Here is a 24,927-nt window from a genome sequence, read left to right as displayed (position 1 = left end):
GGATTCAAACTCACCCCCCCCCCTCCACTGACCCATGACCGCTGCTCCTGAAGCGCTTTCAAACTCCACGCAGATATTATTCAAGGAGAACTTTATTTGTCAAAATACTTTTTGGCCATGCAAGATTCCATAGCTGGAAGATACACAAGTACAGGCTTAGGATGTTGAGTAGACGTTATCAGGTGATTGTAAAACAGCTCCAGCAAGCTCTAACAAGCTTCTTTTTCCATGGACCATGCAGTTTTACATATCTCATAGACACTGGGAATTCAATAAATATGTAATAAAAATTTGATAATTTAATAATAATAAAATTTTTAATGGCACAAAACCCTATCCTCTCTTTAGAACTTAGAGAGTTGGTTTACTCTAGCCAGGTTATAAATATAATTGTACATTTTAAAAAAATTAATAAATAAGTTTCACTGTTCACATATAAAAATAAATAAGTTAAATAGCAAACAAAAATAAATATCATATCCAACTAATAAATATAGCCAACTGTAGAAAAGATAGTACAAAAATATTGCTCAAATCACCATCTAAAGTAAGGTTGGGAATACATGAAGCCAACCACAAGAAGGAAGCACGTAATAAATAAATAAAACACACGGAGGTACATGACATTGTGTCACAGAAGATGATGATCCGGGTTTGTGCCTCCATGAGTCCTGAAGCCTGGAATCTTCCAGGGCTTCCTGGAAGCAGTAGCATCACTGTCTTCTTAGCTGGTTTCCTCCAGCCATTGCAGGAAAATGTCTAGCTCCCCCAAGCTCTTCACCACAGCTGCCTGAGGAGTGAGCTGGAAGATATACACAGCCATGTGGTTGGTAACTCCTAAAGAGATCTTCACTTTGGGGTTAAGTCTCTCCTCTTACTGGCAGCGCTGTTGGAGCTTGTGACCAGTGTGTTCTGGGTTTTGACATACCACAGAGCTTAAAAAATAAGCTCTAGAACCTCAAGATTTTGCATTAAAAAGAAAGATGGTTGAGCTTATCACCCTGGTCTTACATAGAGGACCTGGGGCCCAGGGGCAGTAGAATGGCTATGACAACCTTGGGCACTGAAATCACAGAGGTCAAAATAATTAGACTGTTTCTTTATGGAAGATAAAGTGGTGTGTGTGTGTGTGTGTGTGTGTGTGTGTGTGTGTGTGTTATCTACTGTGCATACTTCAAATATTTCTTATACCCAGCAGTCTGCTGGTGATCTAGGAATCCAGAGATGCATGGGACAATCCCTACCCATAAGGCACTGACAGCCAACAAGGGAGTCTGGCAGAAGCAAGCATTTAGAAAAGCTAGTGGAATTCTACCTTACAAATGCAGCGGGACCAGAGGATGTGCACTGGTGCAGATAGGACTGGAAACACAGGGAATCCAGGGCAGATGATCCCTTCAGGACCAGTACTGAGAGTGGCAATAACGGGAGATAGAGGGAAGGTGAGGGAGAAAGGGGGAACAGATTACATATAACCTCCTCCTTGGGGGACAGACAACAGAAAAGTGGGTGAAGGGAGACATCGGACAGTGTAAGATATGACAAAATAATAATTTATAAATGATCAAGGGTTCATGAGGAAGGGGGTGATAGGGAAGGAGGGGAAAAATAAGGAGCTGCAAATGTTTTGAGAATAATGAGGGAAGCAAATGTACAAACATGCTTGACCCAGTGGATGGATGTGTGGATTGTGACAAGAGTTGTACAAGCCCCCAGTAAAATGATTAGAAAGAGAGAGAGAAAGAAAGGCTAGTGGAATTGTCTTGGGAGGGCAAAGAAGGCACCTGACTCTGAGGGAGGCAGCCAGTACCTTCCAGCCAGTGATTCCCAGGAAGAGTAAGGGTTAGTCAGTGAGGGCTGAGTGCCAGACCTTCCTGTCATATGTGCAAAGGCATGGGGGTGAGAAACAACATGGCACAGACAAGCATGAATTCGGGAGTGTTTGGGGGGTATGTGGCAGTGTGTGACTACTGGAAAACTCTTGTCTTCAGTTTGTGCATCTGGAGGACCCAGAAATCTCGGGAGTGAATTAGTGGAAGCCTGACCCTTCCCTTCCATTTCCCAGGGCACCATCCAGGGAAGCACCCTACTTGAGCCTGAAAGGGTATCCCCTGGCTAAAAGCAGATGCCTTTAAAGGGCTATTAACCTCAGGGCTGCAGAATGTCTACCAGTGTGAGCATCCTTCCCCTCAATGAACTCAGTTCTCAAAATATACCCATCCCAGCCAAGGCCCAAACTGCAGCTACCTCTCCGAAGTGACTCAAGATCTGGCCGTACTTCTCCGCTGCTTCCTCCCCACAATGGCATGTCTTACGGTCGTGCTGAAAAGGAACCAGAGAATGACAGACTTATTAAAGATGCTCATATTCTACCCTTCCTTTGACATGAAGTAAGTGGTCATTCTATGCTTTCACTCACATCCCTTTGGCTACTCCACTCCTTAGAAAACCCTTTCGGCTGCTTATAGTCATCAAACGAATCATCAGCTTGAACAGAAGTCCAGCTGCTAGGCAAAATATGGAGCTCCTATGTCCTCCTTATAGAAACAAGCAGCTCTGGAGGAGTTTGACACTGACTCCCCTCACGGAACCCCCACCCCCTCAGCATCTGCACCTTGCCCCAGAACAAGCCTGAGCCCCACAGGAAGAGAGACTTGGATTCCTCAGTCCTAATCAGATTCTGTCCTGAGATGGCGTCTCCTGACTTTCCCATGAACTGTGTGCTGACACAGGACACACTGACCCACAGTGGGCTAGCTCACCTGCAGAATCAGGGGAATGACGGAAGGATCGATAATGGCCAGCAACATCAAATAACTAGCAATCATCCAGTTCTTCAGTCCTTACAAAGTACTTTTGCATAAAGCCTATCAGCAAAGGTCAGTACAACTGAATTCCGATTACTTAGTCACATGGTTTGGCTCAGATCATTAGAACTTTGAGACTTAGTTGTTGTTGTTGCTGTTGCTGTTTCACCCACTAAACAAGCATAGGAAAGAGAGTGTGGTTCTTAAGCTACAAGAGTTGTGGGCTTGGATGGATACTCTCATCCCAAACCCTTCCTTACACAGAGTCGGAGGTCCTTCGAGATGGTAAGAAAGGAGTTGGCAAGACTACTGATCTTCCGGAGAGTGTGGTGATCTGAGGTCTGGTAGTTCTTGAATACCCTTTCCAGGTAGAGTCTCAGGACGCGACGGAGGAGACAGCACTGATCTGAAGGCTGACAAGAGGACCAGTGTGTTGGGAGGGACCAAAGCCCGTTGTGATGGAGATCCCCCACTCCATCCTCTCTCCCTCCCACAGCTCAGCTGGTGCAAGTACATACCTCTGTGTCTTGCAAAGATAAGGATTTGCTCAAGATTCTGGTGTCAATGTTTCTGTCTTCAGCTTGCTAAACAGAAGAAAAGAAGACAAGAAAGGACAGGTTAGGCACGACTGCCGGGGTCCTAGCCATCAAGGACACGGCCCTCTCTTCCTGGCAAGGCCCCGTGAGAAGTGTCCCTTTCCAAAACACGTTTAAATTTTGAACTATGGCTATCTCTTGGGAATGCATCCTTCTGGTGAGGAGTGCCCCGTCTTTTTTGTGCTTCCCCCCCCCCCCTCCCTCCCCAACAGAGCTGCCAGGAAAGAAACACACACAGAGACTCGGAGAAAGGCAGTCACAGAGGAAGGCGGGGCGGGACTTCTTTACATACCACCGTGTCCCGGATCTCAGAAAATGTGCTTTTTATCTTCTGAAGGTTGGAGGAGATCACACAGCTTCCCAGACGGAGTGTCTTCTGGCCGACAGAGGGTGTCCACAAGAGACCGAGCGTGGCAGCGAGCAGACAGAGGGCAGGGCCAGAGCCTTTCATCGTGTGCCTGGACTCTGGAGAGCACGCAGCTAGGACTGCAAAGGAAAAACAGCATGACTTGTTGATTTCTCCCTGTGGCACCCAAAGAAGCCACTCAGTCATCTGGTGTCCACTCTCTAAGCCTCAATCCGGTTCCACACAGACTGGCCCATTCATCCAACTTACTGAGACAAGGCAGCACGCAGCCTCCAGGGAGGAAAGCACTCAAGCGCTCCCTGGCTCGCTCAGGGTCTGAGTGTTGGTGGGACAAGATCCTGGCTCATTTATGCAGCCCCATCCCACCCCACCGTCATTGCCCAGCAAGCAGGGCCTGGGGCAACAGGGACTTGTGAGTAGATCGAGGATGACACTTTGGGAAAGGTGTCTGAACTTGTTTTAGAGAACTGACGTATGTAATGTTTGCATCTAGACTGTCAATGGAGATTTCCTTTCTGGTCTCCTTAGGCCCCTGGGGCAAGTGGAGGAGAGCAGACTCTCCCCAGAAGCTGTGTCTGCCACCCAAAATGGTCCATGACCACCCGCAGGGGCTGAGAAGCTTAGCTCTAATTAACATCTGTCTGCCTGAGATCAGACTGCTTATTTTTTTCCTTTTTTTTTTTTTTTTTAGAATAATGGATTGATGTCAGCCCGCAAGGCAAGCAGAAACCAATGATTTCATAACCACCCTGCTGCCAGGGAAAGGCAAGTCCTACTGGGCCCTCAGCCCATTTCCACCAGCACTTCTCCCTCCTGGTCGTCTTGGGCTCCACAGTGCCCTCTGAAGGACAGCTGTGGTCAGGCACTCCTGCATGCAGCCAAGAGCAGGCTCTTTCCTGGCCAGGCAGCAGAGGCCAGAGGCAAAGTGAGCAATCCCCAAAGAAAGAGAACTGCAGTGGCAGAGCTCATTTCTGTGTGAGGCAAGTCTGCTCAGAATGAGGCCCATGATCATATCTGTTGAATTTTAAAATAAAAATATATAATAACCTGGCAATAAAACCCACTGCCACTGAGTTGATCCTGACTCGGAATGACCCTCTAGGGCAGAATTGAACTGCTCCGTTGGGTTTCTGAGCCTCACCTTTCTCCCAAGGACTGGCTGGTGGGTTTGAACTGCTGGTCTTGAGGATGGCAACAATAAAAAATCACCAATGTGAAAACTATTAAAATTCTAAACAAAGTCAATGCCATTCGTTGTGAGCCCTATTGAAACGCAAGGTAAAAGAAAGAACACGCATGGTATAGATGTGGTTTTTATCTATTTTAAGTGTAAAGTTTTTCAAGAGGTATCTTATGAAACTATGATTGATGGATTTGCTTTCTTTACAGCAAACTGTGAATCATTGTAAGAAATTCTGTTTGGCTCATAAATAAAATATTTAAACTTAAATCTAACATTTTTCTCAAAGACTTCAAAGCTATCATAAGAAATTAATATACCCATGACATAAAATAGCAGCAGAAACATTGATATAGGGGCACTCTCAAAAGGAAACAAGCCAAACTCACTGCCATTGAGTCGATACCAGCTCATAGTGACCTGAGGTAGAACTGTCCCCATGGGTTTCTGAGACTGTAACTTTTTTTAAAAAACACTTTTATTGGGACCTAATCTACATATCATACTATACAATTCGATAGCCCAATCATTGAGACGGTAACTCTTTACAGGAGTAGAAAGCCCCGTCTTTCTCCCTAGAAGCGGCTGGCGATGTTGAGTCCCTGAACTTGCAGTTCACAGCCCTATGTGTGCCCACTATGCCACCAGAGCCTTGCCCCTGACTCAGGCTGCCGTGAGCTAGATACTTTAACCGCACATCTAGAAGAAGGGGATACACAAAGGAAAATTCAGCAGTGTCCGGGAGAACTCTGGGTTTGGAGATAAGAAAACCAGGTCCAAGTCCGTGCTCTAGCGCTTCCCATCTATGCCAGGTCACTGATCATGACGGTTTGCCCAAGTCTGAGAAGGTTCTTAGGGCACAGACTTTCCGTTTTAAAAGAGAAAAGTCTCAGGCAAGTCAAAATGAGTGGTTCACCTACATCTATATGACTCTGGGCAGGTGGATGCACCGATCTAAGTTTTATTTTCTTGGCCCCCCCCAAAACTGACAACCCAGGAACTTGTTTCGACATGTGTATTGAATGATGGACGCATGATACATGCACCTAGCACATAGTGAACCTCAATACATATTAAATAGAGATTAATGAGAACCACCTGGAGCATTTCTTGAGTATCCCTTGACCTAAATTTTGCTTTAGGTACTGGACTACAAAGATAAACAGACAATTCCTGTCCTTTAAAATGTTTCATTCTAATGGGAAAACTGCCCAGCTGAACACATCTGAGTAGACTGGTTGGGCTGATCCTCAAAACCATCAGAAGAGCATATCAAGAATTCTCTTACCAGAGCTTAAGAAGTGCCGCTGCTTCTGGTCTTCTGGGAGTCTGTCTCAAGCTGAGAGGCTCCCAATTATTTATACAGGTAGCCTGAAGGAAGTGAGAGCCAGCAGGTGAGGGCTGGAACTCCCTCGGAATTTCTCTGGTGGCATCGCACTTCCTCAGGTCCTGAGGCAGATTAATTGCTGGTAGGATTACCCCAACACCTTCCTCTCCCAAGAAGCATTGCTGGAGGGGATTACTGGTTGTAACCATGAATCAAGGATGTGCCTCCATCTGACCCCACCTTCCTGCTGGAAAAAAATGAGCGTTATCAGTCCAGAAGATAAACTTAGCAGATGATTTTTCCCACTCCTGAAAATCCAACTCTCCTTAGCAAGGTTCCTCCTAGCCTCAGAAATTATGGGCTCACTCTCGGTCTTTTCCTGCATTATTGCTATTCCCACCAGATGGAATGCACTCCTTCCTCCACCCACCATTCAAGGTGGACCCAAATCTTTCATTCCTTAATGACTCTGGACCATACCAATACCTCTTTCTCTGACTTCCAGCAGCGAGTTTCTTAGTGGCATATTAAATCATTCACCGCTGCCCCCTGTTTCAAGGGTCTTTGTCTCGTCTACCTAATGACACTGGGAGATGTTCTTGGACAGGGCCCGGTCTGTCTTGTAGGACCAAATTTTGAACAAGATTTCATTAAAAGCACCTCAGATGTATTCCAGACAACTCCTTAAAAATCATCAAGCTTTGGAAATTATATCCCCATGCATCTTTCTTCCTACCCAAGACCGCAAACTCTGAAGTTCCCCATTCGAGTCCAAAGATTCCACAGCGAGCAGAATGACTTCAGCATGGCCTTCATTCTCTCTGGCTTTTCATTTCGAAGTCTGCAAAATGCGAGCTTTAGGATGTGAGTTTGCGTTCCTCTGCCTCTTGGATCAGAATGCTCTCTCTCCGTAATGGCTCTGAATGTCTTCCTACAGTGTTCTGAAGATGAAGATGATTTCCGCCCAGTATTATGTCTACTAAAGTTGAAACAATGAATAAATAGCTCATCTGACTATCTCTGGGACCATATAAGCTCATGCTCATCTTTTCATCACTAAGTGAGCAATTTCTCTTGATCATCCATAAGTGTGATTAGAGTAAAATTGAGAATTATGAACGGACAAGAATACCTGAAGTCAAGACTTCCAGAAAGTTAGCGTATGCACAGACCCAAGCTAGTCTATTTCCTTCCACCAACCTAGAGGAACCCAATCTTCTGCTTTAACCTCCCTGTGGCGATGCATTAAACTTATTCACATGCAATCTGAATTTTTCTTTAAAAATCATCTCCCCCCACTCCTGTACTTAAATATTTTATTTTTTTAATCCACTGACTAATTCTCATATCATACTCTGCACAGACACCAGCTCGGGTCTGCCTCTTTATACACCCGATCTCCCATGCAATGCAAAATTAATCAGTCCCATCTCTGGACATTCGCTTCACCTTGTACTTACCACTCTCTATTTATGACCACTGCCAAAGAGCTCGGACAGTCCTGTCAGATAACTGTTGGACTGATAGCCACAAGGCTGGCAGCTCCACTGCACCAACTGTGCCACGGGAGAGAGAGGGGGCCATCTGCTCCCGTAACGCTTTCACATCCTACGAAACCCTGAAGAAGGTCACTCTGGGTCAGATTTGACTTAATGACAATGGCTTTGGGATTTGGGTGTGTCACCCAACAGTTGAAACATTTGGGGTCACATATCTGTATCCGCCACAAGCCTGAGAACTCTTTGTTCATTTCCGTGGTCCCAACTTCCACAAAGTGCTCAGATGACCGTTGAATGAAGATAATGATTTAAAATCTTTTTTATGCTACATCCTGAAGCTACAGAGTTTTCTGGAAGGCGAGACGGACGGATCGGTACTAACAAGCCTAGAGGAAAGAGGCATGGGTCTAGGAGCATGGATAAGCTAGTTTGAGGTCGGAAGTAAGGCTGGCCGTACTAAAGAACATGGGCTCTATCTAGCAGCTAGATGCGAGGGAGAGTTTCCGCCAGAAGCAGCATGATTAGAAACTCTGCTTGAAGGACACGAAGGTGGCGCTAGCACAGTCCAGGAGCGAGTGCGGGTGTGCCCTGGACTAATAGCTGCAGGGGTCAAGAACTCTGGCTGGGCTTAAAATTTTTTAAATAAGTAAAAACATATTCGGAAATGGATCAAATGTGCAGCTTAGAGAGAGAAGTCATCAAAGATAATTACATTTAGATAGGCCCACGTGCAATTGCCATCTGTCTGGGTCAACAATGGTCTAATATTGACAATACCATACGGTTCAACCTAATCCTTGTTATCATAATGACGGATTATAGCAAAGTGCCAAGCATATGCTAAATGTTCTACACCTTATTTAAACTATAATGCATATACAGACATAAATATATATTATGTACAGATACAATATATAATGCATGTATAAGAATGCATATGCAATATGCATGGTTTTACTTAATTCTCATTAAAAGGCCACTAAGAATGTAAGCTTCTTGGGTGCAGGGGTTTTGTCATCCTATATTACAAATGGAACCTCACTCATAGGAAGTGCTTCATAAATAGGTGTGATATAGGACTTATAACGTTTTTCAGATGAAAAAACTGAAGCTTAGGAGGCCGCACAGCCAGCACAAGGTCCCCAGACAAAGTAGTGGTACTCCGCTCAAGAAACGGCACCTCGCTCTGCGCTCCTGACTGAAGGGATGATGCTGGGGCCCAAAGAAGCCCCAAGGCAACACTTAGTCACAAAATGGGGGCTTGAAACGGGATCTCCTAATTTGGAACCCAGTACTCACTTCATTAATGGTGTGTCCTTGAGGGACAGAGGGACCTGGGAGGGGACTGGGCCTTGAGGTGGGGATGCCAGAGAACAGGATTCAAGTTCTTCTGCTCCGTGTACAGGAGAGTGCTTAACTGGAGAACAGTCCACCAGCCCTCCTGCTGGAGAGCCTTGCTAGCATGTTCAACCCTGCGTGCACAGTGAGCGTCTCTCACACTGACACTGCCCAGCAGCCCGGAACAATTGGGATAATTCCACTCGATCATGAGCAATACCATCTGCCGGAGGATGTATCTTAAAAGCAACAGACAGAATGGGGGTAGTTACGGAATTTGCAAAGCAAATAATGAATCGTTAAAACCCATCCGCAAATCAGAAACTTTTCAACTGCCCCAGTACTATGATGAAATTCACTTCCCTTAAATCTGAGCATTCGTTTTCATATCCTGTGTAAAAATGGGCTGTTTTAACATTATAAGTAATTGCCAGAGATTACTGCAAATTATTGACGCACTTTTATAATTCTGCCCCCACCTCCATGTTTTTACACAAAGACAAAACTACAGTTCGAGGACGCTTCTCTGCCATTGGAAAGGTGGCCCCTTTTACAAGAGGACACCTGGCTGCAATGAACACGCCCCGTGATTTAACTAGTGAGGGGCACAGATGGGTTCTGCCTCCATAAATATCTTCCCTGTAGAGCCTGGACAATGCATGGGTCTTATGTGTCCATCTAATTCCCTCATTTTATAAAGGAGGAAACTATGGCTTAGAGAGGGGAAGTAAGTTGATCATGGTCCTATCTAACCTGGGGAAAGGCAAACCCAGAAGTTGAATTCAGTCGAGTGTCATTCTCTGGTGGATGCTTCCCTTGCGAACGAGACTGAGGCAAGCTTTTCCCTTCACACTTCTAAAAGAAGAAGCGCCTCTGCAATGGAAAGACCACAGAGACGGTTAACGTTGAGAATCACATGGCCTTGAAAGTCAGCAGGGACACCATCTGTCACTTTCTCAGCCCCAACATTCAGGGTCATCTTGAGTGGCCCAAGACAAGCTCTTACACCTTCCAGGCACTCGGTGTTTCAAAAAGAAAATGACAAGTTGAGTTGGCGGGAGGATTTTCTAGCTATGCATATTGATGTAAACCTCTGGAGCAACTTTGATCACTCCCTGTCTCGGCTCGAGTTCTAAAGCCTGAATTTCACTAAGCATTTACTAAAGACCCACCATGTCCATGCCACTGTATTGGATGCTTTGGGGAGACACAGGTGCCTGAGTGGGGTACCTAAGCCCTGGGAGCTGACAGTGTCATTGCAGAGTGAGGGGGGAGGGGGGCAAGTGTTTGCTTGCATGACCACAAAGTCAGTAGTCGGATAACCAGTGCACACAAAGTAAGTGCCAAGGGGCATGAAGTAAGAAGGCAGCTTTTCGGTTGGGAACAGCCAGGGAAGATGCCACAGGGGAGAGTGTGAGCTTAGCCTTGAAGGAAGGGCGGGATTCAAATGGGCCAAGGTGCCAGTAAGGGACAGGGCGAAGGCATGAGGGGAAACACAGGACATTCAGAAAGGAGATGAGCTGGGGTGGCAAAGCCTACAGTCTCTTCTTCTGGGTGGTTGGCTTGGAGCGACATGTCTTGTATAGGAGCCACGGGAGATGAATTGGCAACAGGACAGTACAAGGGCCAAGGCGATGACACCCCAGGAGATGAATTTGACCTGGGAGTTCTGGCTCGCACCGCACCTTCATTGCATGCTATGGTCTTGGGGAGATCACTTCACATCTCTGGATCCTTTTCCACATAGGAGAATTCCATTTTTAATATTGTTTCCTGAAATCTTTTTCAGCTTAACCTTCTTGATTCTGTGATCCCATGGTTTCCCCCTGGGCCAGCAGGGAGCCACATGAGGAGGGTGAAGATCTGTGTGCCCCGAGACTCTCAAGGGCAGCCAGATGCAACCCAGAAGAAACCCCAGCCCTTCCTCCTCCTCCTCCTTCTCTGTCAGGGCAAGTCCTGAGTTTGCAGTTCAGGGTTTTCCCTGTCTGCGACGTCACCGTTGCTGGGCTTCCTGCCCGGTTACATCACAATGCAGGAAAGCACATGGGCCTTGGGGTTCTGCTGGAGGAAGCCAGCGGCTCTTCCAGTGGGCAGGTGGAGACCTTCCCACGCCCAGATCAACGTGCAAAGAGCGTTCCCTTCCGGGGACTGGCTGGGCCGAGTAGCTGCCAGTCTGAGCGTCTGGTCTCAGTTCCCTGTCCTCAGGACTGAGAGCATGAGTGACGTCATTTCCCTGGGCTACGTCTCTCCTTGGCGTTCCCTTAACCAACTCAGCTCGCAGCCCTCCGTTTTCTGGAGATTTCCTCTGACACAGCTGGGTCCCCAGGGTTGGCTAATTCCCAGATCCCCCTGCTGCATAGAAGGGGCCGCTCGGAAAATCCTCCTCAGCCTGCAGTTGGAGAACAAAACTCCAGACCAGGTCTTGAGTTATGGGAGTTTCCTATCCTGGGAGAATGAGGACAGACTCAATCCCCTCCCACTTAACTCCACAAACAAAGATGGAGACGATTCGGTGGGGAGGGGCGCAGAGCTGGGTGACACAAGGCGACCCACCAATGACCAGCTGCTATCATGGATTCTAAAGTAAGACAGCCCCACGCATGTCAGAGGAAAACTGTGCTCCATAGAATTCCCACAACTTATCCCTCCCGCTGCACCCCCCTCCCCAAGGAGATCACCACACCTGTCTCCTGCTATGGCAGACCCAAACCTCTGGGAGAACTCCAACTTCCGACCTTCCTGTTTCCAGCTTAGCACTAACTGTTAGCACCACCAAAGACATGGACCCCAGCGTGCCAATAGATCCTCAGACAGCCTCTGTCAGGCAGGTTCTTCTGTGGAAGTAGGTGAATGGTGGGGGGGGAGGGGGCGGGGGGGTTTCTAAATTTTTTTTTACTAACTTCTAAACAAAATTTAGCATTTTTTTAAATTATGAGAATAGGTACTGTGTTAGTCCGGGTTGACTAGAGAAACAAATTTGTAGACACTCATATGTGTAAAAGAAAGGGCTTTATATACAAGAGAAAATTGAATATTGAGAAAACATCCCAGCCCAGTCCAGATCAAGTCCATAAGTCCAATATTAGCCCATATGTCTGATACCAATCAATAAATTCCTCTTGAGACTCATGCAGCACATGCAATAATGCCAAATACAGGAAGATCACAGGCCAGTGAGTGGAAAATCTTGTGGATCCAGTGGTGGTGGAAGCATCTCAGTGCTGGCATATGTTTCCACGTGGCTCCTCCAACTCCAGGACTCTAGTATAGCTCCATGTGTCTTGTCATCAGAAATACCAAGCAGAGAGTATGTGTGTCCCACCTACAGAGAGCTATTTATCTCCATAAGGCCAAATGAGATCATTAAACTGTGACCAGATCGACAGACTAAACTCCACCCCTTCACTCTTAATACTCTCAAGTTGATGCCAGGTTATGTAACTACCACAGGCACCAAATACAAACCATGATAGTAAAGCAGTACCTGTGACGTTGTCACTAATAGAAACCCAATGATACATTGATAATACAAGACAACTTGTATTCCTTTAATAATAATATATGAATAATACAAGAGAGGTTGTATTGCTTTATATTTCTTTCAGATCTCAATATATCACTTACGGTTATCACTACTGAGTAGTTTGTAGACCCGCTGTTACACATTGTTAATTAATATATTCATAAAGATCTAACTTTATTGTCTATTATGTAGTCATCCTTTTTATATGTTGATGGCCGTTATTTTAATATAATTGACTGCCTTTGTAATCCTATGTCTCATGTGCCTTTAGAAGCAGTAACCTGAGTCGGGCGCATATACTTAAATGACGTGTCGGAGGTGTCCTTGGGACATGAGGGGTTAGGAACCTTTGCTCAGGGACAAGAGTCAACAAGGATGGTGGCCATACCTTCCCAATTGTAACATGTGGTCTAAGGAAAATGGGGCTCCTTATGGGTTTGATGGGTAGATGCTTTCCTAGAATTCAGGATGTGTTCATCATCAATATCCAGGGAGAAAGGGGAAGTTGAGATTGCTTCTGAGGGATGAGAAGCATATCTAGGGAAGTTTCTTAGAGAAAGTCTGCTGTGAGTGAGGTTTTGAAAGACCACTGGTTTTGTGGGGCTTTGGGCTAGACAGAAGGAACCACCCTGGTGGTGTAATGGGATACACATTGGGCTACTAACCGCAGGACAACAGTTCTAAGCCACCAGCCTCTCTGAGGGAGAGGATGAGGTAGAAAGACCCCATGACAAGTTACAGCAGGGCAGAAACCCGCATGGTCAGTTCTACTCTGTCCTGTGGGGTCTCTGTGGATGGGAACCGACTGGATGACACTGCGTGTGATTTGGGTTTGAGAATAGGCAATAGGCAGGATGATGCCAAGGGCAGATGGACACTGGCTCCTTGTAGCAGGAAAAACTTAAACAAAATTAATCAGTCACTCAGGAACTCTTGAACTATAAACAAATTCTCAATGCTGTCAGGTCAATTCTGATTCAGAGTGACACTAAAGACAGGGTAGAACTCTTTGTGTGTTTGTTTGTTTTTTGCCAAAAGCTGGCACACTGAGATGGTTGCAATGGTGGCAAAACCAGTCCCCCCGTCTGCCACAACTCAGGCCTTTTGGTCACACACTGTTATGCAATCTTTTCAGCACCTCTAAATAGAAAACGTGATGAACAGTCTGACCTGATGGAAGGATGCAAATGCAGTCCAAGTCCACATTTTGTTTATTTGGGAAGTTGACGGCCATCTAGAAAGAGGTTTGTCAGCAATCCACATTTCGCCTCTTTTGAAATGAGAAAACCACCTGTACACTTGAATATTTCCCATAGCACTGTCCTTGTCAACTGTGTTCAATGTCACAACAGTTTCTGTGGCCTTTTTCTCCTGAGCAGGAAACAAAATTTCACAGCCACACACTGGTCTCTTAAATGGGCCTTCACAAAAAAAAACCAAAAAAACAACGAGGTTCGAGCAAAACTGCTTTTATGAAAAAATACACCATGACCAGAGAGAACCTTCCCGGGGACACCAGTTGGGTCCCCTAACTCACAGCGAGTTCCTAGCTGCTTGACTAGTGGTAAAAAGGCAGAGTCCGAAATCTCTGCCCAGTGGAGATTTTTCCATTTGGGGTGGGGTACCCCTCATAGTAAATAAGAGATAGTGGTTCCAAAGAAGGACCAAAGAAAACATGTAACATTCTCAAAATCAAAGGCAATGTCCCAGGCTTCCTCCAAGAGGGAGCTGTCTAGACAACCAGGGTTACTGAATGCAGTCAATTACCTCAGAGTCCAGAGATAAGAGGTGGTCTCATCAAGACCAGGAAACCCACTCTAGGGACACAAATGGGGGTGGAGTGGAGATGACTGCTTGTTACCCTGGTAGTGGAGTGATGGTTCTTGAGAGGTTGCCCCTAGAATGGAGGCAGAGATTGGAGAGCCCCAGTATGTTCAGAACAGGCTCTGTTGCTGTCCCAGTGTTTGTAGCACTCACTGCATGCCAGGCACTCAGAACTTCAAAAAGTATTGACTCGTTTCATCTTCACACAACCCTGTGAGATAGATACGATTGTTCTCTTCGGTTTCCAATGAGGGAACTGAAGCACCGAGTTGCCAGAGCATCTGGAAAAGTGACCACACGGAGGTCTCCAAATCAGGAGAGTCAGGGTGAAACATCCTCCCTGCTATGAACACTGGGTTCTGGTTCTCCCCAGGTTCTAGGGTTCCCCATCGAGGGCTCCCATGCCTAGATTAAGCCTCCTATCTGCACAGAAGTGGGGGGGGCGCTTTACAACACCCAAATCTCCCACAGCAGATGCCTGAGACTCAACTCCATGGAGTCTTTCAATAACAGAATATAGACGATCTCTAGAGCTTAAATAAATAAATAAATAGATTTCATTGTGGCTTGAGTGTATCACTTCTAATTTTTAAAGAATTTATTCTCCTCCACTTCCCTTGGAAAACACGATATGCTGTCCCCTGCAGTGAATCTACTTCCAGGAACTATCCCCTGGCTTCTGCCCCCACCGTTCGAGCACCCAGCCGTGGCTGCATAGAGAGCATGAAGTGCTTTGTCTAGCTGAGGCTGTGCTGGGAGTAAGGATGCAGTGTCGCGTGAAGCGAGATTTCCAGCCGATTCCAACCAATTCAGTAAAGGCCTTGTCAGCAAGGGCGGTGTGTGTAGAGCCTAGCAGATCAGTTGGTTGCCCGTGGCCTTTTGGTAAAGTCGGACACAAACCACTGGGTCCCACTTATCTAGAACTGAAAGGGAGAATAGGCCTGGTACTAAATGGACCCTTTTGACCTGGGTTCTATCTAGACCTTGGTGACCCAAGTTGTGTGCTATAGATTTCCTGGGACTTTAAACTCTGTTATTGTGAGGTGCACAGCATCTTTTAAAGGTCACACCAGAAGGACTCAGTTTGGGAAGCCCACTAAGTGAACTGGGTTTCACCTCGGACTCACCTGCAGTCCTTGGACTTCAGGCCACAGCTCCCTAGTGTGAGAAGAAGCAGATGACTGCTAGTTCAAGGGAAGAGAACTGTCGGTTATTGGACTTTGGTTCAGATCTCTGTCCTTGAGGGTGTGCAGTGAATGGTGGGCCGGGTCTACCATAAACTTCCTATTTTAATGCCCTCCTTGCTTTATTATGACATATATTAATCTGATAGGTGTGCTTCTGCCATTGCGAATGAAAATTTTACCCTATCCCCAGCCCCCATTGTTTGTACAAATAGTGTCCAATCATTGAAGAGTTAGATCTGTACAAATCTATAATGTATGAATATTTAATTATTATTATTATTAAAAGACGATTTCAGGGGTTCCTTTGGGGCCAAGATTTACAGAGTATTCTCAGGAAAATCGTCACAGGTTCTTCTAGTCTCGATGGGTCTAGTGAGTCTGGGTTCTTGGAGAATTTGAAGTTCTAGTTCATGTTGTTCCCTTTCTATCAGGATCCGCCCATTCTGAACTCGGACAGAAAGTCCAGTAGTGGCGGCCGGGGAGCATCTAGTTGTCCTGGTGTCGAGTTCGAGTGGCCGTGTGTCATGGAGACCATTAGCTCCACATCCCACTTCCTGCTCTGACTTTGTTCCTTCTCATCCACACGAGTTGTATCTCAGATGGCTGATTCAACCGCCATCATTCTTAACGAGCACCTACTACTAGCTCAATGACCCCTGGGTGGTGCTGCTGGCTATGTATTGAACTGCTACCCCAAGGTTGGCAATTCAAACCCATCAGCTGTCCCGCAGGAGGGAGATGAAGCTGGCTGCTCCTACATCGACTTACAATCTCAGAAACCCTAGTAGGGTCACTCCGAGTCAGAAATAACTCAGTGGCAGTGGGTGGGATGATGCAATTGATGCTGAATCCAGGTGATAATCTCATGAGGTAAATATCTGCCTCATTTGTGTAGAAGAGGAAGCTGAGGTTTAGGTTGAAGTCAGTTCCCCAAGGTCACACGGTAAGTGGCGGGGCCAGTATGTTTTCTTAAACGCCTATCCCCTTCCCTACAAGCCCAAGACCTGATTCAAAGAGAGAGTTGTCCCTGTTGACCAATTTCCATGAAGATGGAAGCAGGCTAGAATATTTCCAGGAGAAGCCCAAACCTTGTGTCAGGAGCAGCCAGGGTGAGGCCCAGTGCCTCCTCGACCGCAGAGGTGTGGTTTGCGAGGGCATTTTCTATGGAACCCTTGCTGCTTTTGTTAGCCTATTGAGTTGTTTCCAACTCCTGGTGTCCCTGTGTGCAACGGAATGAAGTGCTGCCCAGTTCTGTGCATCTTCATCATCATCGGTGTCCAAGTGCATTCTCGTGGCCACTGTGTCTTTGGAGCACCTTCCTCCCTGGAGGGCTCATTCTTCCAGCGCTATAGCGCATGATACTCTGTGGGGGGAGCCAGCCCCCCACAACTAAGCACGGGTTGAGTAAGTGCAATTGTATGGTTGAGATATATAAAAATTATAATAAAGTCACAGAGAATGAGAGAGATAGGAGAGAAGGAAAATAAAGGCGTCGGACACATTCCATGGTAGCATGCTCACCTCCTGGATGGCCATGATCGCAACAGCCAGGTCCACACACGGCATGGGCCGAGAGGGCAGGGGAGAGAGCAGAAGAGGGAGATTTATTGCTAATCAAGGCTTACATCTACTTAGGGGCATGATTACATGTAACCATACACGTCACAGGAAGGGGTTGTACAATAGGCAATACAAGCAATAGGAGGGGGGATATACAATGGGCATAAGTGTAGCAGGAAGGGGATGAGATAGGGGTGGACCCATGATAGGAAGGGGAGGAACTTGGGGTGTACATGTGACAAGAAGGGCGGACCCTAGATTCATGGTGGCAGCCTAACCTTGGTCATCCTTGAGTGGGCTTGCCCTCCCTGGGCTCTCCTTCAGGGAAACACTCTACTACTATCCTTATCAGAAGGGAGTGGGTCCTACCTATTGTGGGAGAAACAGTGGTGCCTGCTTGTTCTGGATGGCTGCAGTCTTCAGGGAGATAACTTGATAATCATTTACCATTAGTTGAAAGCAGCGTCCTAAGTCTAACATATATATTTGGGGGAGACGCGCTGGGGAGCAGTTCTTTGCATCCCACAATACTCTATTGTGATTCAGAGGGTTTAATTGGTTAGCTTGCAAAAATAGCTTTCCGGGTCTTTCTTCCAAGTCTGTCTTAGTCTGAAAGCTCTCTGCTGAAGTCTGTGCACCCTGGGTGACTCTGCTGGTATTTGCACTAGTGGGTGGTGCAGGTCCCAGTGTCAGAGCCACACCTGCAAGCCATCACAGTGTGGAGAACTCACGGACAGGTGGCGGGGCTTTCCTTGAAGAGCCTGTTAATTCCATCAAAGTCTTACATGGAGTTTACTTTTTTAATCATTTATGTTAGGAGTGTGTGTGTGTGTGTGTGTGTGTGTGTCCACATGCACATGCACAGGTGGGTGTGTTCATTCCACCCCAGGGTGAGAACGTGCCTGGTGTGTTTGAGGAACTCAAACTAGGTCAACACGACTGTGTGGGCACGCGTGCAGGACAAGAGAACAGCAGTGGAGACAGTTAAAGGAAATGAAATTGGGAAGAGGATGCAGGGCTCTGGAGACCATTGTATTGACCCTGGTTTTATATTGTCATATCACTCTAAAACATTGTTTAGTTTTCTTTTCTCCATGGAGCAGCTGGTGGGTTTGAACCACCAACCTTGCAGTTAGCAGAACAATGCTTACCCAACAGCACCCCAGGGCTCCTTCGACAGCCTACTTACTACCATCAAGTCAATTCTCATTCATAGCGACCCAAGAGAACAGAGTAGACTTCCCCTGTGGGTTGCTGAGACTGTAAATCTTCACAGAAATAGAACACCTCCCCTTTTTCCCACCTACAATAGACAGGGAGGTAGGAAAATCCAAAATCTAATATTTCACTGCTATTGCCTGGATGGCACCCACCACAACAACTATAGACAGTTAGAGATCAGTGCTCGCATGATGGATAGCTCAGTGAGTTGCCTAAACAAGTCACAGAAGTCTGGGGACCAGAAGGTGGCTCCGGGATCGGCCCTCTTTCTCTTGCCACTCCCATCTTGTGGGGGTTTCTGGAGGACTTTTCCCTCACTAGATGCTCTATTTTCAGAAGTGGCCACTGAGAATCCGAGTTTGATGTGTCCCAGGTCACACAGGATTGGGACCAGGTCGGTGTGACTTCAGGCTGAGTTCTCCCCACTATTAAAGCATGCTCTGTGAAATATCTTCCTCAAAAAGGAGTAAGGAAATGTTGCTCCGGCCATCCAGGCTCAGGACCGATCACGACCCAGAAGTAGATGTAAAGGGATTCTTACTGCACTAGCAAAAGGCAGGTGTTCTACAGCAGCTGTTAATGGAGTTATTTATGCTCAGAACTATTTGAGGAATGTCCATCGATATGTTAGTGGCCATTTTGTCCTCTCTCCATTCGATCCCGGGACCTGGTTCTGCTACCTACTGTATTCTGAGCCTATGAATTGTACTTTGTCAGTGTTGCCACGATGACAATCAGCCCTCGTCCAGAAATAACTGCCCCCTACCAAGCTCATGAGTAAACACCACCTCATGGCAGCCCCATGTATTTGAAGTAGAACTCTGTTCTAGAATGTGTCCATTGCCTGGTTTTTCCATAGAAGGTCAACAAGGGTCTCTTCCAAGGCTCCTGGGGGTGGACTCTAACAACATCCTTTCAATTAACAGCCAGCCATGTTAACCATTTGCACCGCTAGAGGACCCTCCCCCTTCCCCCCAGCCCTACATATACATACCCACAAGGATGGATGAGGGTCTAGGAAGATGGATTGAGACTGGCAACATTAAGAAAGAAACGGTAAAGAAAGACACATTTAAAATGCAGAAACACAGAGGAAGAAAGGATATCAGACATGTAGTCATACCCAGGAGTCAGTGGTAGAAGCCCCAAGTCCCACCTTCTTGCTCAATACAGTAGATGGAGGAAATGATAGTGGATGGCGAACTTAGAGCACTTTAAAGCCCTTTTCTGCCCCAGCTTGCTTTGGGCATCTGGCTAAATTCTTATTCGGCACTAATCTTCAATGACCACATCTACTTCTATTCTGACTGGTAGCCACCCTCCAGGACAGGGTAGAACTGCCTCTGAGTTCCTGAGACTGTAATAGCTCTTTTTTGTTTGTTTTTAATCATGTTATTATTAGGGGGGGGCTTGTACAAATCTTATCACAATCCATACATACATACATTGTGTCAAGCACATTTGTATATTTGTTGCCATCATCATTCTCAAAACATTTGCTTTCTACTTAAACCCTTGATATCCACTCCTAATTTTTCCACCCCCCACCCCTCTCTCACAAACCCTTGATAATTTATGAATTATTATTATTTTCATGTCTTACACTGTACAATGTCTCCCTTGACCCACTTTTCTGTTTCCCGTCCCCCAGGGAGGTGGTTATATGTAGATCATTGTGACTGGTTCTCCCTTTCTACCCCAACTTCCCTTTCCCCTCCTGGTATCACTACTCTCATTATTTCGTCCTGAGTGGTTTATCTGTCCTGGATTCCCTATGTTCCCAGCTCTTCGTTATACCAGTGTACATCCTCTGGTCTAGCCGGATTTGTAAGGTAGAATTGGTATCATGCTAGTTGGTGGGGGGAGCATGAAAGAGCTAGAGGAAAGTTATATGTTTCATCAGTGCTATACTGCACCCTGACTGGCTCCTCTCCACCCCTTCATAAGGGATGTCCAGTTGCCTACAGATGGGTCTTGGATCCCCAATCTGCCCTCCCCCTCATTTACAATATGATTTTTTGTTCTTTGATGCCTGATACCTGATCCCATTGACGCCTCATGATCACACAGGCTGGTGTGCTTCTTCCATGTGGACTTTGTTGCTTCTGAGCTAGATAGATGCTTGTTTACCTTCGAGCCTTTAAGACCCCAGATGCTATAACTTTTTTAAAAATCATTTTGGGGGGGCTCATATGACACCTATCATAATCCATACATACATCCATGTGTCAAGTACAGTTGCACATTTGTTGTCATCATCATACTCAAAAAATATGCTTTCCACTTTAGCCCCTGGCATCAGCTCTCCATTTTTCCCTTCCCTCCCCATTCCTCCCTCCCTCATGAACCCCTGATAATTTACAAGTCATTATTATTTTGTCATATCTTACACTGTCCAATATCTCCCTTCATCCACTTTTCTGTTGTCTGACTACCAGAGAGATTATATGTAGGTCCGTGTAATCAGTTCCCACTTTATACCCCACCTTTGCTCCACCCTCCCGGTATCGCCACCCTCACCAATGGTCCTGAGGGGTTCATCTGTCCTGTATTCCCTGTGTTTCCAGTTCCCATCTGTACCAGTGTACATCTTCCGGTCCAGAGGATTTGTAAGGTAGAATTGGGATCATGATAGTTGAGGGGAGGAAGCATGTAAGAACTAGAGGAAAGTTGTATGTTTCATCGTTGCTATACTGCACCCTGGCCGGCTTGTTTCCTCCCTACAACCCTTCTGTAAAGGGATGTCCAATGGCACACAAATGACCTTTGCATCCCCACTCTGCACTTACCCTCATTCACAATGATGTAATTTTTGTTCCTTGATGTTTGATACCCGATCCCTTCAACATCTCATGATTACACAGGCTGGTGGGCTTCTTCCGTGTGGGATTGGTTGCTTCTCAGCTAGATGGCCGCTTGTTTACCTTCAAGCTTTTAAGACCTCAGACATTATATCTTTTAATAGCTGGACACCATCAACTCTCTTCATCGTTATCTTCAGTGATCATATCGGGAAGGTGAGCATCATGGAATGCCAGTTTAATAGAACAAAGTGTTCTTGCATTGATGGATATATACTTAAGCAGAGGTCCAATGTCCATCTGCTACCTTAATACTAAACCTATAAATATATGCACATAGATCTATTTCCCCATCATCAGATATCAATATATTTACATATGTGTATGCTTATATTTAGACCTCTATAAATGTCCTTTGCCTCCTAGTTCTTTGCTCTATTTCCTTTCACTTTCTTCTTGTCCCACTATCATGTTCAGCCTTCATTTGTGTTTCAGTAATTCCTCTCGGTTACATTGTCCTTGATGAAGCACTCCTATGTCTCCTACATCCTCCTCACCATCGTATTTGGATCACTTGTTGTTCCCTTGTGCCTGGGTTTGTTAACACCCACTTCTTTTCCCCCACCTCCCCCTCTCCCATGTCCCCCCGGAACCTTCGGTCCCATTGTTTTCTCCTCTAGATTGTTTATCCCACCTATCTTACCCAGATAGACATGTAGAGATAATAATATGCACCAAAAAAAAACAGAGCAAAACAAGGCAACGGAACAAAACACCAACAACAAGCCATCCACAACAAAAAAGAAAAGCCTATAAATAATTCAAGGTCTGTTTGTTGACCTTTAGGAGTGTTTTCCGATGGAGTCTGATGGATTGCCATGCCCTGGCCCCAAAGTATGTTTTTGGTATTCTCTGGGGACTTCATTGCTGTGTTCCCCTTGCTGTTCTGTTGCACGCCCTTAGTGTTTCACCTCAGTATGGTGGAGTCAGACCGGGCACAATTCCCACACTGTGTCTCCAGTGTTGTTCCCCATAGCACTATGGGTCAGTGAGGGACGTAGTGTCTCATAGTGGGACCAATACTATGGTCCTCTCTGTGCTTTGTCTGCTCTGAGTGGGAATATTGTCTTCAGGGCTTGGTGGGCCAGGATGTGTTCAACAATCTATTCCTCTCTCTTCATTTTCTCCTGTGTTCTCTGATCAGACATGTCCCTCACCCTGAGCTATAGCTTCAGTGCTGTCCTCTGAAGCGAATTCTTCTGCACGGAGGAGGGTCCTGCTCACATAGTTGGAATTGGGGCCAGCCCCTCAGACTTCTCTATTGGCTCCCTGCATCGTGTTGGTATGTTGCATTCATGTCTTGGAGCCCTGGGTTGAAGTCTGGTGCCTCTTTCCCTGTGGAGATATAAACAATAACCTCCCCTTGGGTGGATTAGTGCTCTGTTTCCTCACTGTATGTCTTTTTATTTCCTCCCTCCTTTTAGTTGACTCCCATATGTATCCTTGGATTTGGTCTGGCCCTTGCCATACTACCTGGACCTCACCCCAGAAATGTTTGTATGCAGTAGCTTTTTCCCTATGCCCCTTTTTGTATTTTTAAGTTTACCTCAGTGGACTCATATTGTACTTGTCTTATTGTGCTTGGCTTACTTCGCTTAGCATAATTTCCCCCAGTTCTTCCCATCCCAGGTGATGTGCTTCACGTATGGAGTGCTTTTTAGGGATGTGTAGTACTCCATTGTATATATGTACCACAGTTTTTAATCTATTAATCTGGTGATGAAATCTATTACCAGATGGAATCTGGTCATCTGTTCATTTGGGTTGTTTCCAACTCCTTGCGATTGTGAACTGTGCCGCGATGAACACTGGAGCACAGACGTCTGGCCGTGGTTTGTTTCTTACCTCTTCTGGGAATATGCTCAGTAGGGGGATTGCTGGGTCGTAGGGTAGTTCAATTTCATCTGTTTTAGATATCACCAAATCTATTTCCATAGTGGCCATACATACCTACAGATCCACAAGTAGTGGATGAGAGTTCCTAACTACCACAGGCAGTTCCAACACTTGTTGCTTTCTGATTTTTTGAATTGGCCTATCTTTGAGGCTGTTGGGTGGTATCTCATTGTTGTTGTAATTTGCATTTCTCTTATGGCTAATGATGAGGAACATTTTCTCATATGTTTATTGGCCATTCGGATTTCTGCCCTTGTGAAACTTCTGTTCAGGTCCTTTGTCCACCTCAGTGTGAAAAAAATCAGTGTTTTTTTTATTTTTGGAAGCTAGCAGAGTATTGTAGATTTAGGCCTTTGTCTGATGTGTCATTGCTAAAGATGCTTTCCAAGTCTGTGGGCTCTCTTATTACTCTCTTGGTGAATTCTTTCGAGGTACACAGGTGTTTTATCTCCAGTATATCCCACTTCTCAATTTGAGACTCATCTTTATTTGTGTTCTTCCCTATTCCTGATAGCCTATGTATTCCCTGAGCCAAAGTTCTCAGGTTGGTCCCAATTCCCTCATTGATAGCCCTAATATTTGGGGGTTTTACCTTGAGGTCTATGACCCACCTTGAGTTTATTCTTAGGCATAGAGTGAGATAAGGGTCTTGCTTCATTTTGCTGCAGGTAGATATCAATTTTTTTTCTAGCAGCCCTTGTTAACGAGGGTATCCACTTCCCATTTGATATTTTTTGGGCCCTTATCAAAGATCAGTTGTCTGTATGCTGATGATTTTATTTCTGGGTTTTCAGTTCTTTTCCATTGGTCTGAGTATCTGTCATTGTACCAATACCATGCAGTTTTGACCACTGTGGCTGTGTAGTATGTGCTCAAGTCAGGTAAAGCAAGCCCTCTCACTGTGTCCTTCTTCTTGAGGAGTTCTCTGCTAATTCTGGGCTTCTTCCCTCTCCATATGAAGTTGGTAATCAGTTTTTCCATTTCTTTGAAGAAAGATGAGAGTAACTGTATTGGATTGCATTAAACTTATAAAGTGCGCTAGGCAGAACTAATATCTTTACTAAATTGAGTCTTCCAATCCACAAGCATGGGACATTCTTCCATTTGTGGAAGTCACTCTTGGTCTCTTGTAATAGTTTTCTGTAGTTTCCCTTGTGCAAATCTTTTGTTCTTTTATTCAGGTATATCCCTAGATATTGCAATTTGTGCTTGGCTATTGTGAAGGGTACCATCTTTTTGATCTCCTCTTTTGTGGTCTTGTCCAATGTGAATAGAAGACCTATAGACTTCTGTTTGTTGATCTTATACCTGCCACTCTGTCATATTCCTCTATTGCTTCTGGTACTTGCCTATGGAGCTTGTGGGATTTTCCATATATAAAATCATATTATCTACAAATAATGAAAGTTTCACCTCTTCCTTCCCCAGGCGAATACCTTTGATGTGTTTTCTTTGCCTTGTTCTGTTAGCTAAGGCTTCCAGTACAATGTCAAATGGGGGGGACAAGGGGCATCCTTATCTGGTCCCCTATTTCAGTGGAATTATTTTTTTTTATTTTTTTTTCAGTGGAATTATTTTCGTCTTTTCTCCATTGACTACCACCTTGGCTGTTGGTTTTCATATATAGCTTTATTATCTTGAGTAATTTTCCTTCCATTCCTATCTTCTTGAGTGTCTTAAACAGGAATTGGTGTTGGATGTTGTTGAATGCTTTTTCTGCATCTACCCTGTGGTTCTTATT

General features: G+C 45.6%; 1 protein-coding gene across 1 annotated transcript; it reads right to left on the bottom strand.

Moving 5' to 3' along the window:
- Positions 1-655: 655 nt before the first annotated feature.
- On the bottom strand, positions 656-3,854 carry IL20 (interleukin 20). Its single transcript, XM_075540560.1, has 5 exons — positions 3,696-3,854; positions 3,326-3,391; positions 3,068-3,220; positions 2,248-2,322; positions 656-802 (listed from the first exon to the last, which is right to left on the bottom strand). The coding sequence occupies exons 1-5, from the start codon at positions 3,852-3,854 to the stop codon at positions 725-727; spliced, it is 531 nt and encodes a 176-aa protein (XP_075396675.1). The 3' UTR covers positions 656-724.
- Between the last annotated feature and the right edge of the window lie 21,073 nt (positions 3,855-24,927).

Source organism: Tenrec ecaudatus, chromosome 1 (genome assembly GCF_050624435.1).
Source record: "Tenrec ecaudatus isolate mTenEca1 chromosome 1, mTenEca1.hap1, whole genome shotgun sequence".
Classification (NCBI taxonomy): domain Eukaryota; kingdom Metazoa; phylum Chordata; class Mammalia; order Afrosoricida; family Tenrecidae; genus Tenrec; species Tenrec ecaudatus.
The sequence above is the reverse complement of the archived record's forward strand: the minus strand, read 5'-3'. Positions and strand labels throughout refer to the sequence as shown.